The sequence below is a fragment of the Pyrgilauda ruficollis genome, unplaced genomic scaffold (assembly GCF_017590135.1).
Source record: "Pyrgilauda ruficollis isolate IOZ18807 unplaced genomic scaffold, ASM1759013v1 scaffold48, whole genome shotgun sequence".
NCBI lineage: Eukaryota > Metazoa > Chordata > Aves > Passeriformes > Passeridae > Pyrgilauda > Pyrgilauda ruficollis.
Genome location: NW_024526377.1, coordinates 4366803 through 4385824, shown reverse-complemented (window position 1 = coordinate 4385824; position 19022 = coordinate 4366803). Strand labels below are relative to the sequence as shown.

General features: G+C 47.1%; 1 protein-coding gene across 1 annotated transcript in view; it reads right to left on the bottom strand.

Annotated features, from left to right (window-relative positions):
- CSMD2 (CUB and Sushi multiple domains 2) overlaps positions 1–19022 on the bottom strand; it is a 241716-nt gene that overhangs the window by 106785 nt on the left and 115909 nt on the right. Inside the window, exons 9-11 of the mRNA XM_041479143.1 lie at positions 16873–16994; positions 11731–11834; positions 7579–7691 (exon numbers count right to left, since the gene is read on the bottom strand). Of these exons, the coding sequence (XP_041335077.1) occupies positions 7579–7691; positions 11731–11834; positions 16873–16994 (339 nt within the window). The remainder of the gene's footprint in view (positions 1–7578; positions 7692–11730; positions 11835–16872; positions 16995–19022) is intronic.

The following is a 19022-nucleotide window of genomic DNA, read 5'->3' as shown; positions in this document are numbered from 1 at the left end:
AAGAGAGAAAACACAGGGTTTGGGTGTGGAAAGGGGCTGGAAGAGAGAGAACACAGAATTTGGGTGTGGGGAAGGGGCTGGGAGAGAGAGAACACAGGGCTTGGCTTGGGAAGGGGCTGGAGGAGAGAGAACACAGGGTTTGGGGTGTGGAAGGGGCTGGAGGAGAGAGAACGGCTTGGGAGCGGGGAAGGGGCTGGAGGAGAGAGAATGGCTTGGGAGTGGGGAAGGGTTGGAAGAAAGATTTTGGGTGTAGGTAAGGGGCTGGAACAGAAAGAACACACAATTTGAGTGTGGGAAGGGGTTGGAAGAGAGAAAACACAGGATCTGGGTGTGGGGAAGAGGTTGGAAGAGAGAGTTTGGGTGTAGGGAAGGGCTGGAAGAGAGAAAACACAGGATTTGGATGTGGGGAAGGGGCTGGAGGAGAGAGAATTTGACTGTAGGGAAGGGGCTGGAAGAGAAAACACAGGATTTAGGTATGGGGAAGGAGCTGGAAGAGAGAATTTGGGTGTGGGGAAGGGGCTGAGGCCCAGCTGGTGCAGCCCCCACAGGTTGTGGCATCCCAACCCTGATTCTCTCCTAAATCCCATTCCTGCCTTGTCCCCTTAACACAGAGTTAATCTCCCCCTCTCTCTGTGTGTGCATTTGGACTCCAAATAAACCCCAGGTACAACTCCCTGTTATCTCCTGCTTCCCTCAATCCCATTTCCAAATGGCTCCCTGCCCTGCATCACTATTAGCTCCAAAAACTTCTGTATTCCTCCTGAGTGATTATTTATCTGCCCCACACGCTTCTCCTCTCCCAGTCCTCTGGTTTTTATCCCCAAAAACTTCATTCCTTCATTCCTCCTGAGTGTTCCCACATTATTTATCTGCTCCTCACTCCTGTCCTCTCCCAATCCTCTGGATTTATCCCCAAAAACTTCATTCCTTTGGAGTATTCCCACATTATTTATCTCTTTACGTTCCTCTCCTCTCCCAATCCTGTTTTTTAGCTCCAAAAACTTCTTCATTCCTCCTTAGTGTTCCCACATTATTTATCTGCCCCACACTCCTCTCCCAATCCTCTGGTTTTTATCCCCAAAAACTTCATTCCTCCTGAGTGTTCCCACATTATTTATCCGCTCCACACTCCTCTCCCAATCCTCTGGTTTTTATCCCCAAAAACTTCATTCCTTCATTCCTCCTGAGTGTTCCCACATTATTTATCCGCTCCACACTCCTCTCCCAATCCTCTGGTTTTTATCCCCAAAAACTTCATTTCTCCTGAGTGTTCCCACATTATTTATCCGCTCCACACTCCTCTCCCAATCCTCTGGTTTTTATCCCCATCATCTCTGATCAGTCTCGCTGTCTCTTCCTCCCCGCTTCCAATTTCTTGCACCAAATTGGAAATCTCTTTTATGACACTTCCTTTACAGAGGCAAATCATGGGAGCTGAGATTTGCATGACTCCCTCTAATATCCCAATTTGGCTGGAATAACAACAAGCACCCTCATTATTATTCTGGCTCCAGGCAACTCCACATCCAGGTGTATTTTGAGCAGAAGTCACGGAGCTTCTGCTGCATCTCGAGCTGAAAACTCACTGCTAGCTAATGAAGCATCTCCAAAATAATTTAACATAAATTAATATTAAAAGTTTTCATGAAACAGGCTGCGTTTTTTGCCTCTCAGTGAAAGCACTTTGCCAGGATTTACGGATCTTCCTGCACACTTTCCAAATCCAACTGTTTAGGAGCTGCACTTGCATATTAGGGATGGGAAATGAAAATTTTGGGTGTTAAAGCTGCACTGAACTGTTCATTCCTCCCCTCAGAAACGCACAAGGCCAACAGTGCCTAGCATGAAATGAAAATTCAGCTGGAAAACTCAAGGAACAGCAACGAGCTGGGATGGGAGGAGTGGATCTGGAACATTCATCAGCGTGTTTGACAGGGACCCGGGGGCTGGGGACGCTCCCTGCTGCCACTCAGAACACCCATGGCTGTTTTACCCCTTCCCTCCCACACCCTGGAACCTGGAAATGCAGTGAGCAAGCCCTGGGAACTGCAGGGGCTTCATTTCCAGTGTCCCCCCAGTGTCCCCCCAGTGTCCCCAGGGCTGGGTGCCTGGGGAAGGAGCTGTGGATGTCCTGGGATCCCTCTGGCTGCTGGCATTTGGTGATGATTCCCCATCCCTGGCAGTGTCTCCCAGGCCAGGCTGGAGCACCCTGGGGCAGTGGGAGGTGTCCCTGCCCATGGATTGGGGTGGGCTTTGAGGTCCTGTGTGATCCAAACCATGCCAGGACTCTGTGACACCAACACACCTCACTCCAGCCACCCCTGAGGACATGGAGCAAGTGAGGATTCACCTCCCAGCCCAAACTGTACCAAAAAGTTCCCATCGTGGCAGCCCCAAAACTCCTCCACAAATGGACATAAAAAATTCCTGCCTGACCCCATTCTGGCAGCCCCAAAATTCCACACACAGACACAAAAAATTCCCATCTTGGCAGCCCCAAAACTCTTCCACAAATGGACATAAAACTTCCCATCCTGGCAGCCCCAAAATTCCACATATGGACACAAAAAATTCCCATCATGGCAGCCCCAAAACTCCTCCACAAATGGACATAAAACTTCCCATTCTGGCAGTCCCAAAATTCCACACACAGACACAAGAAGTTCCCATCGTGGCAGCCCCAAAACTCCTCCACAAACAGACACAAAAAATTCCCATTGTGGCAGCCCCAAAACTCCTCCACAAATGGACATAAAAAATTCTTGCCTGACCCCATCCTGGCAGCCCCAAAATTCCACACATGGACACAAAAGGACATAAAACTTCCCATTCTGGCAGTCCCAAAATTCCACACACAGACACAAGAAGTTCCCATCGTGGCAGCCCCAAAACTCCTCCACAAATGGACATAAAACTTCCCATTCTGGCAGTCCCAAAATTCCACACACAGACACAAGAAGTTCCCATCGTGGCAGCCCCAAAACTCCTCCACAAATGGACATAAAACTTCCCATTCTGGCAGTCCCAAAATTCCACACACAGACACAAGAAGTTCCCATCGTGGCAGCCCCAAAACTCCTCCACAAATGGACATAAAACTTCCCATTCTGGCAGTCCCAAAATTCCACACACAGACACAAGAAGTTCCCATCGTGGCAGCCCCAAAACTCCTCCACAAATGGACATAAAACTTCCCATTCTGGCAGTCCCAAAATTCCACACACAGACACAAGAAGTTCCCATCGTGGCAGCCCCAAAACTCCTCCACAAATGGACATAAAACTTCCCATTCTGGCAGTCCCAAAATTCCACACACAGACACAAGAAGTTCCCATCGTGGCAGCCCCAAAACTCCTCCACAAATGGACATAAAAAATTCCTGCCTGACCCCATCCTGGCAGCCCCAAAATTCCACACACAGACACAAAAAAATTCCCATTGTGGCAGCCCCAAAACTCCTCCACAAATGGACATAAAAAATTCCTGCCTGACCCCATCCTGGCAGCCCCAAAATTCCACACACAGACACAAGAAGTTCCCATCGTGGCAGCCCCAAAACTCCTCCACAAACAGACACAAAAAATTCCCATTGTGGCAGCCCCAAAACTCGTCCACAAATGGACATAAAATTCCCATCCTGGCAGCCCCAAAACTCCACACATAGACACAAAAAATTCCCATCCTGGCAGCCCTAAAATTCCACATATGGACATAAAAAATTCCCATTGTGGCAGCCCCAAAACTCCTCCACACACGGACACAAAAAATTCCCATTGTGGCATCCCTAAAATCCCACACATACACACAAGAAATTCCCATCCTGGCAGCCCCAAAATTCTACACACAGACACAAAAATATTTCCATTGTGGCAGCCCCAAAACTCGTCCACAAATGGACATAAAATTCCCATCCCGGCAGCCCCAAAATTCCTCCACACACGGACTCAGAAAATTCCTGCCTGAGCCGTGGCAGCCCCGTCCCCCTGAGGGTCACAGGAGCTTCCCCAGAAGGGTCAGAGATGCCAAAATCCCAGAGCCAGCCCCAAATGTTTCCCTCAGCTTGGGCTGGTGGCTCTGCAGGGATGGGAATCACAGGAATTCTGCACCAAGCAGCTCCAGCTTAGGGAAAAGCAGAGGTTCCAGAGCTGTAATTCCAAAGGGAGCTGGGAATGTGCAGCATCAGTAAAATCAGGACGTGCTGAGGGCATCAGGAGCTTGGAAAAAATGCAGCCAAGTGAGGTAAAATCAGAGCATTTTGACCTTTGGGTGAGAGAGAATAAAGGCAACACTCAAGGGTCTCCTCCCTCTTCACCCATTCCTGTCACTCTGCACAACTCCAGCTCAAATCAGGGGGTTAAAAATGGGAGGAAAATGAGGAATTAGGGCTCTCAGTTCCCACCCTCTCCTTGTGAACAGCTCACAGGTTTCATCACCATACAGAGGTCAGGAAATGGAATTTATTCAGAAATTCCATTTTCTGACCTGAGAAAAATCCCCTGGTTCCTGCATTTCTTTGTGTAGGGAGTAAAATCTATCAAATATTTAGCAGCGCAGAAGTTCCATTAAAAAAAAAAAAAAGGAGTGATTCAAAAATATCAAAACATGTTACTTCAATAAGATTGAAACATTCCTCCTGATGAATGTTTAAAGTAAAATCATTTCCACATTAGAATAATAAAAGCCAAAACTAAACAAGAACATCCAAACCAAGTGTTTTGACATTATTGAAAGGAAACAAGTTGACATGAATCTTTCACAGCTTTCTCCATCAAATATTATTCATACAGGAGGAAATTTTTGACAAAACGGCGTTTTCTGAGGGAAGATGTGGCAGCAGGAATTTTGCAGAGCTCTTTGTGCTGTTTGGCTGAGGGTGGTGGGTGGGAAATGGGGTGAGGAATGAGAAAAAAGACTCCTGCAGCCTCCCCAAATCCAGGCTGCTCCTCCCTGGGAGTTCCTGCTCTTGCCTGCCTCGTTTTTGAGGGAAAATGAGGATTTTTGGAGCTGCCAGCAAGTCAAACTCTGGTTTCTGGAAGGGATGAAGGATTTGTGAGACTGAGGAAAGCCCACAAATGTCACCCCCAGTCAGGAAATACCCAGGAAAATATTTTACCTCTCACACAGGATTTTGTGCTTAAATGACCTTGGCTTAATTAATTAAAGCTAATGATGTCAGGTAGGAATTTGGAGGAATCAAGACCAGGGTGTTTCTGCTGCTTTTTAGTTTTTGCCCCCAAGAATGAATAAAAATGATCACGTTTTTATCTCATTCCAGCCCAAAGGATTCTCTGGTTCTGACCCCATGGGATGGAACAGGATGGGCTTTAAGGCCCCTTCCAACCCAAACTGGTCTGGGATTCCCTGAAGGAGGAAAAAATGGAGGAAACACAACAAGGAGGGGGATGAACTAAAAGGAAAAATCCCTTCCTGCCTCTCCCTGCCACCCAAAAGCAGCAGAGCAAGTGCAGCACTGGGCCTGGCTTTGTTAGGATCAGCATCATCACAGCCTGTCCTGAGCCTTGGGCCAGGCTTAAACACCAGGAACAGGATCCTGGCAGAGCTCAGCTCAGCTCAGCACGAGCTCCAAGCCCTTCTGTGGCTCCTGCTTTGTGACAAACTCAAGCCATTAAATTCACATTTAATTTCATGGGAAAGCAGAGCAGGAGGGATGGAAACCCCTTGGCCTCCTGAGAGACCCCAACACCAACAAAACAGAGGGGCAGGAGATGCAGAACCTAAAAAAATAAACCCAGGGCTGGATTCCCACCTGGATAATTGGCAAAAGAGCTGCAGGAAGCAGCAGCTCATCCCAGCAAAGTTTGAAAAAAGAAAAAAAAAATCTTTATTTCTTCTGCTGAAGAACTGGAGTTTATTCCAAGCAATAGCATAAAAGTAAATCAATTGTATCAATTCCTGTGGTAAGATGAAAAAGTTTGATTAAAAGCACAAAGGGCAGGGGAGGAAATCTCCAGCTCCAGCCCTGCAGAGCTCCTAAGCCTCTTTAGCACCGTGGGGTTGAATTGCAGCTCTCCACAGCCAAAGCCTTGCTCAGCACTCCCCCGACAATAAACAGCCTTTAATCATCCCCTGCCTGCAGCAGGGGGCTCAGACCTGAGTCAGCTCCTTCCCAATTCCAGCAGAAATCCAAATTAAATTAGTGTGGGAGCGCCCATAAATCTGGTTTTAATTTGAAATTCTCACTTTCTATTAAAACAATGCAACGCTGAATTACAATTTGGCTTCGTTCTGGTTTTTGGTGGGGTTTTTTTTCATGTTGAGATGTTTCTGTTCTTACCACAGGAATTTATAAAATTCAATTATTTTTATGCTATTGCTTGGCATAAACTCAGGTTCATCAGTAGAAATAATGGGGTTTTTTTTGAGTCCAAATAGGGGAATATCCCTCAGAAGGAGGAAATGATGGGAGTCTGGATCTTCTTTAATCAATCCTAAATTTCTCAGGAACTTCTGAAAAATGTGGCCTGAAGGATTCCTTTATCCCAGCTGTTACAATGGGCTGGGAATTCTACAGGAATATCTGATGGATGTGGAAGGCACCAGCTCCAGGGGAAGTTTTCCCAACAAATCACCCAGGATTAAAGGAAAAGAGGGAGAAGAGAAGCCCGAGGATCCCAAAAATTTCAGCATTTCCCTCAGCTCTGTGCATTGGGGAGGAAGGAAAGGATTCTCCAGGAAAGTGGAGCTTAATCCAAACTCCTTCTGCCAAGCACTGGAAAATCCAGAATTATTGTTCATTAAATGAAAAAAAAATCTGTTTGGGAAGCTGAAAGTTGGGGATGGAGATTTGGGAGTGATCTTGGGGAAAATCAAGGAGCCAGAGCTGAAATGAGACCCAACTGATTCACAGAGGCTGCAAACAGGACAGCCAAAGAAACACCTTTAAAATGAAAAATGTACATTTGGGGCTGGAAAATCCAGAGCTGAATGCTCCCACTGGGCATTTCCAGCACCTCTCAGGGAGATTTTCCCTCACAATTTCCCTATTTTTACCAACACCTGACAACAACAAACCTTAGGCCAGACTTGAGCACTCCCATCTTGCTGCATTGTGGGAGTTTCTTTGAAAAAATCCCAATATTAACTTTGATTTCACCTGAAACAGCCCAGCCTAGTCCCAGCTTACAGCAGCTGACACCAGTGATCTGCTGGAACCACGGATTCCCCATCCCATCCCCTCCCACAGGCACAGTCTGTTGCTGTCAGCTGAAAATTCCCAACTTTTTTCCAAATAAAACACCTGAAATGGCAACGGGACAGCCCCCACCCAGGAGAAACTCTTAAGGAAAAATAGAGGAAAGGAACCTCTTAAGGAAAAAAAGGAAACTCTTAAGGAAAAAAAATCTTACAGAGCTTTGATTTATTTAGAGGAGCTCCCTTTTCCCCCCAAATCCTTGCACCCAGCTTTGATTTATTTAGAGGAGCTCCCTTTTTCTCCCAAATCCTTGCACCCAGCTTTGATTTATTTAGAGGAGTTCCCTTTTTCCCCCAAATCCCTGCACCCAGCTGGTCCCTGATGCTTTGGGAAAGGGGGAATTGGGCAGGGGGAGCCTGGGCTACCTTCGTAGGTGGCTTTGAAGCCCAGCAGGTTGCTGACGCTGTCGGTCTGGAAGAGGAGCCACATCTGGTGCTGGGTGCTGACGATGAGGTCAGGGACCGTGGTGCCCGTCAGGCTGCAAAAATAAATAATAAAAACAAATCAACAGCCTCGAAGCAGCCTCAGATTTACTCGTTCTCAAATAAAGGGCGCTGCAGGAGAAGGGAAATGCCAAACTAATTAAGAATCACCCCAAAAACTGGGAGATTTTCAGTCCTCTCGTGTTCGGCGTTCTACCCCCATGCTGAATCTTCCCCCACCACCCTCAGTGCAATAATTACAATTCACTGCTCTTATTGGAACAGATCACCCAGCAGCAAAAGGAATCGTTTCCCTGCTCGCTGAGGCAAAACATCAGGCAAACAAATCAAATTCCCAGAAGCCAAACTGTGCCCTGACTGAATCCTCTGAACTGCCCTCGCAGCAGTTTCCAGTGGCACAGAAAATGACTTTCCACCCATTGCTGCCCTGAGAGAAGTTTCTACAAGGCTCAAAAAGAAAAAAAAAAAAAAAAAAAAAAAAAAAAAAAAAAAAAAGGCAAAAAAGCACCCAGCAGACAAAGCACGAGCTCCAAATGTGCTGAACAACCCCGTGAGCCCTTGAGAAGTGCCACTAATCCCGGCAGGATCAGGGCTCTGCCTTCCCCTCAGAATCCTCCCAGGGGAGGGAAATGTCACTGATCTCTCCCTGTTAATGAGGCTCATTCAGCCTCCGGGATTAATCACCTCGTGGTGGTTCAACACAGCTTTAGAGCTTTATCCCCCAGCCACAGGAGCATCTTTTGCACAGGCAGATGGAGCTCAGCTCCCTCCCTTCCCTGTGCTCCTGGAAACAGCAGCAGCATTTGTGTGGGCAGGATGATTATTCCAGGAGCAGGGCTCTTGTGTTGCCTGTGTTTAATGTTGTGATTATCCTGTTTCTGCTGAGGTATTATCTGCGAGAAATTCAGAAATTAAGAGCAAGTGGAGAGGGGTGAGAGGGTTTTTTTATGTTTTCTGCAGGGTTTAAATAAATCCAAATTCATGCCCGTGCTCAGCTCTGGGTTGGGCCTGGCCCCAGCTACAACAGCAGCTCTTGAAAGGCTCCTGGATAAAAGTAAACTCAACAGAAAAGGGACAGGGAATTGTTGGAGCAAGGCCAGAGGAGGGCTGTGAAGCTGATAAAGGGACAGGATCCAGGCTGGGAGAGTTGGGAATGTTCAGCCTGGAGAAGGGAAGGTTGAGTGGAGCCCTCAGAGCACCTGCCAGGAGCTGCAGGAGATCTGGAGAGGGACTCAGCACCAGGAGCTGTGGTGCCAGGACAAGGGGGAATGACTTCAAACTGGAAAAGGGGAGAATTGGGTGGGATTTTTGGGAGAAATTCCTGGCTGTGAGGGTGGGCAGGCCCTGGCACAGGTGCCCAGAGCAGCTGGGGCTGCCCCTGGATCCCTGGCAGTGCCCAAGGCCAGACTGGACAGGGCTGGGAGCACCTGGCACAGTGGAAGGTGTCCCTGCCATGGCAGGGGTGGCACTGGATGGATTTTGGGGTCCTTCTACCCCAAACCCCTCCAGGATTCTGTGGCAGCTCCCAGGGCTGTGTCACCCACCCAGTGCAGGTGACATTAACTCCTCTCCCTGCCGAGTGCCAGCTCCTTTCCAGGGCAGGATCTCAGGGAAATGGGACCACCCTGGGCATCACAGACCTCTCCTCGCCCTGCCAGGGACTTCTCAAACCCCAGGGACACCTGCAGCAGCCATGCTCAGGCTCTGAACCTGGAGTGGTTTTTGTTTTTCCTGCAATCAGTCCCAGCCAAGCTCTCCCAGCTCTGCCCCCGCCTCTGCTCCGTGATTGCTCTGACCCGCAGCAGGAATTTTATTGATCTCAGGGTGCTGTTAAATGAAGAAGTGATGTTGTTTTAGTGCCTGTTTTGCATCCCAGAGATGTTCAGGAGTGTTATTGTTGATTCTGAGTTTATTTATTAAAGCAGCAGCCAGGCAGGAATGAGGAACACTCCAAGAGGAAAAAACCTCCAGGAAAAGGAGCTTCAAAGCTTTCTGCATCCTTTACCACCCCACTTTTAACAAGCTGGGTGATTGATTTGGGTGCTTGTTACTTCAGAAAATCAAATTCCTTCTGCAAGTCAGGAAGCTGAACCTCACAATCTGCCCCGCTCCTGTTTTCCAGGGATGGGAATGAGCCTGGAAACAAATGGTCCTTCCCAGCTCTGTTTGGGGTGGAATCTGCTGCTCTGCAGCTCCACTCAAGTGCATTCCTTGATTGGGAAGGCAGCAGGGCTGAGCTCCTCAACAGCCAAGGAGAAGTGAAGAGCAGGAAGGAAATTGGAATTACTGCCTTTGACAGGAGTTTCTGCATTTTGATTCTTCCAAAGAAACCTCACTTTGTATCCAGGTATTATTCCTGACCTGTGACTCCAGCTAAAAGTGGCAGAAAACTCTGGGAAAAGTGATCCATGGACTTTCAAGCACGTTAATTAGCACTGTGGTCTTCACAGCTCTCTCCCATTTCATTATGTTTCAATTAATCCTCCCAGATTATTAATAATAATAAAAAAAATCCCTGGAAGGATTAGCAGCAGGAATTTACTGGAAACTTCCTGGGAAAAGATTCCAGGCATCTCAGATATTCCAAATTTGCATCAGCAAAATGCTGAGGAGATAACAAAGAGTGGGAAAAAAACAAGGAGTGGTTAAAATCCAATCTAAGGAAAATCTTCATCGGTTTTAGGCAAACCAGAAGGGCTGGAATGGGAAATCACGTCAGGAATTTCTTCCAAACTGCTGCCACGGCAGGGATTTGCAGGTTGTGACCAAGCAGCTGTGAAATGTTCTGGGACACCTGAATTACACCTGAGCAATGATCAACCCTCACATTCCAGCTGGGGTTCCTGACCAAGGATCACCCCTGTCCATGTGCTGGGAAGAAACAAAACCTCAGGGAAAAGGTGTTTGGGAAAGACAAAGAAATATTGATGTGTGAAAATGCAGTGGGAGGCTGCTTCTCGTGGAAAAACAAGAGGAAGAAGGAGAAAATACAATAAAATACAATGAATTTCTCCATCAGAGAAATGCCAGAGCACAGCAGCTTTGCAGGAGAAGCCTGGAGGGAAAGCAGGACCATCTGCACATTCCCTGTGCTGAAGAAACCCCCACAGAACATCAGATTTGCAAGAAAAGGATGCAAAAAAAATCCCAAATCCCAGCCTGGAAGAAGCCTCGTTTCCCCAAATGCACTCTGGGTGTGAAATGATGGGGATGTCACTCCAAGATCTTGGATTGACAGCTCAAAATTATGGCAGCAGGAGAGAGAGAGAGAGATCCAAACAGCTCCTGGCGCTTTTCCTTTTGGATCCCAGCTCTTCTCAGCTCCCTGGAGAGCCTCAGCCTCTCCCTGAGGGGGAGGGAAGCACAGAGCCACCAATCCTTGCATGCCAAGCCCTCAGCCCCATCTGTCCAGGTGCATTCCTGCAGGAGGGAATTGGTACTCACACATAAGGCACAGAGGGGACAGTTTTCTGTCCCCAAAGTGACAACCAACCCCGAAATCAACTGCATCCCTGCATCCCAAGCCCTCAGCCCCACCTGGCCAGGTGCATTCCTGCAGGAGGAAATTGTACTCACACATAAAGCACAGATGGGACAATTTTCTGTTCCCAAAGTGACAACCAGCCCCAAAACCCACTGGGTCTCTGCAGCCCCACCTGGCCAGGTGCATTCCCGCAGGAGGGAATTGGTACTCACATATAAAACTCAGAGGGGACAATTTTCTGTCCCTAAAGTGACAACCAGCCCCAAAACCCACCAGATCCTTGCAGCCCCACCTGGCCAGGTGCATTCCTGCAGGAGGGAACTGGGAATTGGGACTCACATATAAAACTCAGAGGGGACAGTTTTCTGTCCCCAAAGTGACAACCAGCCCCAAAACCACCAATCCTTGCATGCCAAGCCCTGCAGCCCTACCTGGCCAGGTGCATTCCTGCAGGAATGAATTGGTACTCACACATGAAGCACAGAGGGGATAGTTTTCTGTCCCCAGAGTGACAACCAGTCCCAAAACCCACCAGATCCTTGCGGCCCCACCTGGCCAGGTGCATTCCCACAGGAGGGAATTGTACTCACACATAAAGCACAGATTTCTGGTCTCCGACCTGGCCTCCATCCCCCACCGTCAGCGTGTCGTAGCCTCTCTCCAGCTCGAATTCCTCGAAGGTGAGTTTGATCACCTGCCAAAGACACGGCACAATTAACGCCATTCATTCATCAATTAGCACCAAGCCCTGCCCTCCTCATGGATCCTGCAGCAGCTTCCAAGAGCATCAAAATCTCCAAAACATTCCCAAAAGTTGTTTGTTTTTTTCTTTTTTTTTCTGCTTGCCCATGTGACTTTACTGATATCAATATTTGTGTGCTGGCATCTCCACGAGCCTTTTCCCACCCTTTCCCTCCCCAAAGCTGGAATTCTGGAGGTGGGTTTGGCTATAAATGCAGAGTATTTTACTTTGTGGCTCAGGAAATTCTCCTGGTTCGTGGTCAGAGCAGGAGAGGATTTATGGATTTATGTGAATTGTCAGAGAATTCTCTCCTGCTGTCTGCACACACAATCCTCAGCATTTTCACTTCCCTGATCCCTGTTCTTTCTCTCCCGTTCCACCCAAATTTTGGATTTTTGCAGCCTCTCTGTATCATTTAGGAGCAGAACTCCCAGGGAAGTTGGTGCTCCAAGGCTCTCAGCTGCTTTAGGAATCTCTGCTTTTCAAATCTAATTTAGGGGGCAGAGTCCTTAACCCAGCCTGGGACAGGCAGAACAAAGAGATAAAGAAGAGATTAATTAAATTAGAGAAGAGTTTCACATCCCCCATCAGCAGAAATCAATGGAGTTTTGTTTCTTGGATTCTTTACCTGACCAGCAAAAAGACCAAAAAAAAAAAGCACAAAAACCACTCAAATGCACGAGACCTTTGCAAATACAAGAAATCTCCTGACTTTTAACAGATTAAATCCCCAAATGTGGGTTGCTGCTTCTTTCAGCTGCTTCACAAAACACAAAAATCACCGAAAGTCAAAAGGGAGAAGAAGGCAGGGGAGTGCCAAGGACCACAGAGCTCTGGGGCCACTTCCCACCTCAGTTTGGGACAAGGAACCAAAGCCCAGGAAACCCAAAATCTTGTTCTTGTCCTTCCTTGCTTTTATAAGCAGCACCTCCTGCAAAACCTGAGCAGGTGTGGATTCCCAGGGGGATAAAAACCCCAAAGTTCAAACCAAAAATAAGAGAAAAAAATGTGTTTATACAGTTCAGGCTGAGCTGGCCTGTGTTTTCTTTCCTACAGATGAGCACGGTATTTTTCAATGCACAGAAAATGAAATGTAGAGATTTTAGCTGTTGTGAAATGAGGGGTTTTTCCCCAGAGCCCCAGGATGGTGAACCAGGAGCCCGGGTGATGCTTCAGACAACTTTAATTTGTGTCTAGTACCCAAATATTAACCTGTGCAGGCTACAAAAGCATGAAGTGCTGGAATGAAGTAATTAATCCAGAGAACATCGAGCTGCAGACCTGCACACACCATTACTTCAGCCACTCAAGGAGCTGCATCCTCAGCACTCTGACCCTAATTAAACAACTAATTACATCCTAGCACGCTCAAGACTTCAACCTCGTGGCACAAGATTTGGATGCTGAATATTGTATTTATTTACCCGTTTTCCTGTTTTGTGGGGTGGGTTTTTTTTTTTTTTTTTTTGTTTGTTTTGGGGTTTTGTTGTTGTTGTTTTGGTGAAGTTTTTTTGTTTGTTTTGGTTTTTTCTCTTTTTTTGTTTGTTTGGGTTTTTGTTTGTTTTTTTTCATTTTCCCTCTGAAAGCTGGAAATGTAATTAATTTAATTATTGAATGATTTATTAAAGAGCCAGGGAGCCACCAGCACCCCAAAACCTGGAGCTGCTGAAGGGACAAGGAGCAATCAGCAAAGCCAGGAAAATGGGATGGGACTCCAGATTCCAAAGCCATTGGAAGTTCAGTCACACTCTGAGGAGAAAAATCCACAATAATTCTCTCCAGGAGAACAGCAGCTGGTACAGTTCTGACCTGAAGCTTTACAAGCACATTCCTCATTTCCCTGCCCCCCAGGCTCCAGAATTTCCACCTCCATTTGGGATAAATCATCCCCTTTCCCCTCCATCACTTTGGACATGGCTTTTTTTTTGGCTCCAGGTGGGAACAACCCCAGGGGAAACCTCAACCAGCAACATCCATTATGTCAAAAAGGGCCAGAAATAGCTTTTATGCAAATTCCCCAATTATCATATGCATTTCTCAGCTCCCCAGTGATTTATTTTCCCACTGTGGTTGGAATTAATTCCCAGGGAACCAGGGCCCAGCTAAAAAAACCCTGAATATCCCCCAAATAGGTTTGATGTCCCCCCTCTGCAGAGGAAAAATTCCCAATTTGAGGCCTCAGCTCTATGGATGCAAAGTTCCCAGTTTTGAGGGGAGAATTGCAAATTTGGAGGGGATTTTGGGGCTCAGTGGATCTCAGGCTCTTTCTCTGCCAAAGATACAGCAGGGGACCTCTAAATTCAGGTCCCTGCTTCTCCCAAAGCTCCACGGAACAGGACCTGACCCAAAGACCACTGGAGTCCATGAAAAGATTACCAAAGAAAGATTATAAAATATTGTTTTAAAATATTTTATGGGAATTATTGGAAGTAATTAATCCCCAATCCTTCCCTCAGCCAGGCTGGGAATGGGAAATGCTGGGATCATCCCTGAGGGACAAGGCAGGGAGAGCTGTGGCCTTCCCAAAGGATTTGGTGCTTTTCTCCCAACCCTCCCTGCTCCAGGAGGGCTTTTCCCAACCTGTAAATCAAAACTTCCACCGTGAAACACCTAAAACCAAAAAACCCTTCAAAAATTGACATTAATTGAATTAATTAAAGCCATTTATCATTTCAAAGGAGAAGGCAATGGGATCTCCTCTCACAGCTGGCAGATTTCCATATTTCAGTGTATGAAAGAGCAGAAGCTGCAGTTCCTTGTGCTGTGGAATCTCTGATCTGAGTTGGGAGATCTTAAAATGAATGGATTTGACCAATTCCAGTCTCCTTTAGGATTTAGGAAAGGATCAGGACAAGCAGGGAGAGCTGTGACCTTCCCACAGGGGTTGCTGCTTTTCTTCCCTGCTTCAGGAGAGGTTTTCCCCTCTCTGTAAATGACACTGAAACACATAAACCCCCCCCAAAAAATCCCTCAAAAACTGACATTAATTGAATTAATTAAAACTATTTATCATTTCAAAGGAGAAGGCAATGGGATCTCCTCTCACAGCTCAAAAATTTCCATATTTCTGTGTACGATGGAGCAGAACCTGCAGTTCCTTGTGCTGATCCAAGCTGGGAAATCTTAAAATGAATGGATTTTACCAACTCCAATCTCCTTTTTGTACAGGTGTGACTGCCCTGGCCTGGGAAAGATCAATCCCTGTCCATTTTCCCCTGGCAGTGGGAATTGAATTGAGGGCAGTGTTTGGTGCCCTCACAGCTTTTTCCAGTCTCAGCTCATGACAAGGAGAGACAGGGCTTGTTTTTAAATTCAAACCAGTGCAAAAATGTGAATAAATTTACAATACTGCATAAATAACACGAGATAGACCCAAACCTCATTCCTCTGCCCCTGGGGGCTGAAATCCTGCTGGATAAGGGGAAATAAAAAGGGAAAAATCAGCATTCCTGGCACAGCCTCCCTGATGAGCTGGGCTGCTCGGGCACCTCCCCACCCTCCAGATATCAAAGGGGCTTCGATTACAAATAATTACTCTCACTTTTAATTACAACCCTTAACAAAACGAGTCTTCAGCAGGGAGGGAAGGTCAGGCATTTCAAGACAGCTGGGGAAACACAGGGAAGAGTCAGTGTGGGGACAGAAACTGAGCCTGGGGGGCTGAATAAACCTCGAATGTGAGGCTGAGAGAGGCTGGAAAAGCTTTCCAGAGAAGCTGTGGCTGGCTCTGGATCCCTGGAAGTGTCCAGGGCCAAGGTGGACAGGGCTTGGAGCAACCTGGGACACTGGAGGATTCTGGATGTGTTTGGAAGTGACTGGATATGTTTGGAGGTGTTTGGAGGGGTCTGTAAGTGTCTGGATGAGTTTGGAGGGGTCTGGATGAGTTTGGAAGTATTTGGAAGTTTGGACGTGTTTGGAAGTGTCTGGATGTGTCTGGAGGTTTTTGGATGTGTCTGGAATTGTCTGGATTTGTTTGGATATATCTGGATGTGCCTGGATGTCTCTGAACATGCATGGATTTGTCTGGGTGTGTTTGGATGTGTCTGGACGTGTTTGCATTTTTGTCTGGATGTTTCTGGATGTGTTTGGAAGGGTCTGGATGTGTTTGGATGTTTCTGGATGTGTCTGGATTTGTCTGGAAGCATTTGGAAGGATCTGGATTTGTCTGACTGTTTCTGGCTGTGTCTGGCTGTGCACACACACTCCACCACCACATCCCAGCATCCAAATAGCTTCCAACTTTTGTTCCATAAAACATCAGGGCAAAGAACCCCCTTTGTTCATCTCCTCCTCTCACGGCTCTGGTAAAACAATTCTCCTCAATGCCTTGGAACTGAAAGGAGCAGGTTTGGATGGGATATTGGGATTGAACCCTTCTCTGGGAAGGTGAGGAGGGGCTGGGCTGGAATTCCCCGAGAAGCTGTGGCTGCCCCTGGAAGTGTCCAATGTGGAGAAACCTGGGATAGTGAAAGTGTCCCTGCCCTTCTTTGAGATCCCTCCCAACCCAGACCTGGAATCCCATGAAATACAAGCCTGGAATTCCACAGAACACCAGAAACCCTTTCTCCCTGGAGCTGCAGAACTGCCCAGCCCTGAGCTGGTGGTGAGGACCCACCTTCACAGAATTCCCAGAATGACCAGGTTGGAAGAGACCTTCAAAATCATCGAGTCCAGCCCAGCCCCAACAGCTCAACTCAACCCTGGCACGCAGAGCCACATCCAGGCTTTATTAAACACACCCAGGGATGGTGACTCCACCATCTCCCTGGGCAGCCATTCCAGAACTTTATCACCCTTTCTGTAAAAATTTTTTTCCTGCTATCCAACCTATATTTCCCCTTGGTGCAGCTGGAGGCTGTGTGCTCTGGTTCTGTCAGCTCCTGGAGGCAGAGCCCAGCCCAGCTGAGCCCAGGCACCTTTCAGGAGCTGTGCACAGTGACGAGGGCACCCCTGAGTCTCGTTTTCTGCAGGCTGAGCACCCCCAGCTCACCTTGGCGGGGTTGAGGGCGGTGATGACCCACACGCAGTAGGCGTTGTTGTCGTACTGCACGGGGTAGTTGGGCGACGTGATGACCCCGCTGGGCCCGCGCAGGTACGTGTCACACATCCTGGCTGGGGACACAAACGGGGACACTCAGCACCGGGGAGGGCCTTTCCGGGGGAGGGAGGAGGGATGAGCTTGGGATGGAAGTGGGAGGAGGTAAAAATGGCTAAGTTGGTGTTTTACAGCCGGGTGGTAAAAATGGAGGGATTCTCTGTGAGGAGTGGGGCCATGAAACCCTGATCCCAACAATCCCTGATCCCAACAATCCCTGATCCCAACAAAGCCTGAACCCATCAACTCTGATCCCATCAACCCTGATCCCAACAAATCCTGATCTCAACAAACCCTGATCCCAACAATCCCTGATCCTAACAAACCCTGAACCCATCAACTCTGATCCCATCAAGCCTGATCCCAACAAATCCTGATCCCATCAAAGCCTGATCCAAACAACTGCTGATGCCAACAATCCCTGATCCCATCAATCCCTGATCCCAACAATCCCTGATCCCAACAATCCCTGATCCCAACAAACCCTGAACCCATAAACTCTGATCCCATCAACCCTGATCCCAACAAATCCTGATCTCAACAAACCCTGATCCCATCAAACCCTGATCCCAACAAACCCGGATCCCATCAAAGCCTGATCCCAACAATCCCTGATCCCAACAAAGCCTGAACCCATCAACTCTGATCCCATCAACCCTGATCCCAACAAATCCTGATCCCATCAAAGCCTGATCCAAACAACTGCTGATGCCAACAATCCCTGATCCCATCAACCCCTGATCCCATCAAACTCTGATCCAAACAAACCCTGATCCCATCAACCCCCAATCCAAACAATCCCTGATCCCACTAATCCCCAATCCCATCTCCCCTCAGACCAACACCCAGCCCACTCTCTATGCTCACACTGATTTATTCCCTTTTTTTCCTCACAAAAATCCTTCCCCATCCAGGCCAGGAATGACACAACTCCCTCCTGATGTCCCAAAAAAAACCACATTCCCTTTCTTCCTGCAGATCAAACCCCCAAAACACTGCACAGCCAGGATTTATTAGGTCATTATTAAGTATTTATCAGCTGGTTTCCTTCTGTGGGCTCAGAACTAAGGTGGAAACTCAGCTCTGCATATTCAAAACATCTCAGGTAAAGGAAAAGCTGGAAAAAGTGCTTAAGCAGGGAAAATTTTGCCTGTGGAATGCCTTTGATGTAATATTTAGCTGAAATATTCCACCAAAAAAAAGTGGGGGAAAACATCGTGGTTCTGGAAATATTCTCTGCTGTGATGGAGCCTCAAAATTAATTTATTTTTGAAGTTTAGTTATTTATTTAAATGTATAATTTAATTTCGGAGAGGTATTTGCATTTGTGGAGTCTGAAAAGGTTTTTTTTTTCTTTGTAAAATGTAGAAAATAATCTCCTGGCCAAGCTGTGGGAACATTGGGAATGGTTGGGAAGCAGTTTAGGAAGGAGCTGAGGTCACTTATCCAGGATGCTGAACCACTCCTGCCTCATCCTGGAGCTCCCACAGTGTAAAAAAAGGATAAGCCCCATTATTCCCATTTTTCAGGTGGGATTAAGTGACTCTCCCAGGATCCAGAGGGAATCTGATGAAGATGGGGAAGCTGCAGAACTTTCCCCGAGAGTTTGCTCATTGGGGATTAAGAAATTATTGAAGCCCAAGGGGTTAAAATCTGGGACTGGCTCTGGAATTTGAGAGAAACCCAATTAAAAAAAAATGGTACAAACTGGGAGGAAAAAGTGACAGAAAGCTGAAATAAAAATCAAACTTTTTAAATAGGAAAAAAACCCCCAAAACATGAAAGTCAGCAGCTAAAAATTTAAGATGATTCACAGAAACAGAATAATGCTGGCAAATCCTTTCTTATCTCTTGCAGGAGGACACCATAAATTTCCTTTACAGTGTCACATATTTATGCCAAATATCCTCTTACACTGATTCAATTTATTCCAGGCTTGTTTCAAGAATTACACGGGATTCCAAAGCCCTGAAAAAAATCTGCAGATGAAATTAAAGAAAAAAAGAACTGGGGAAAAAAACCACCCTATTTATGACTTTAAGAGC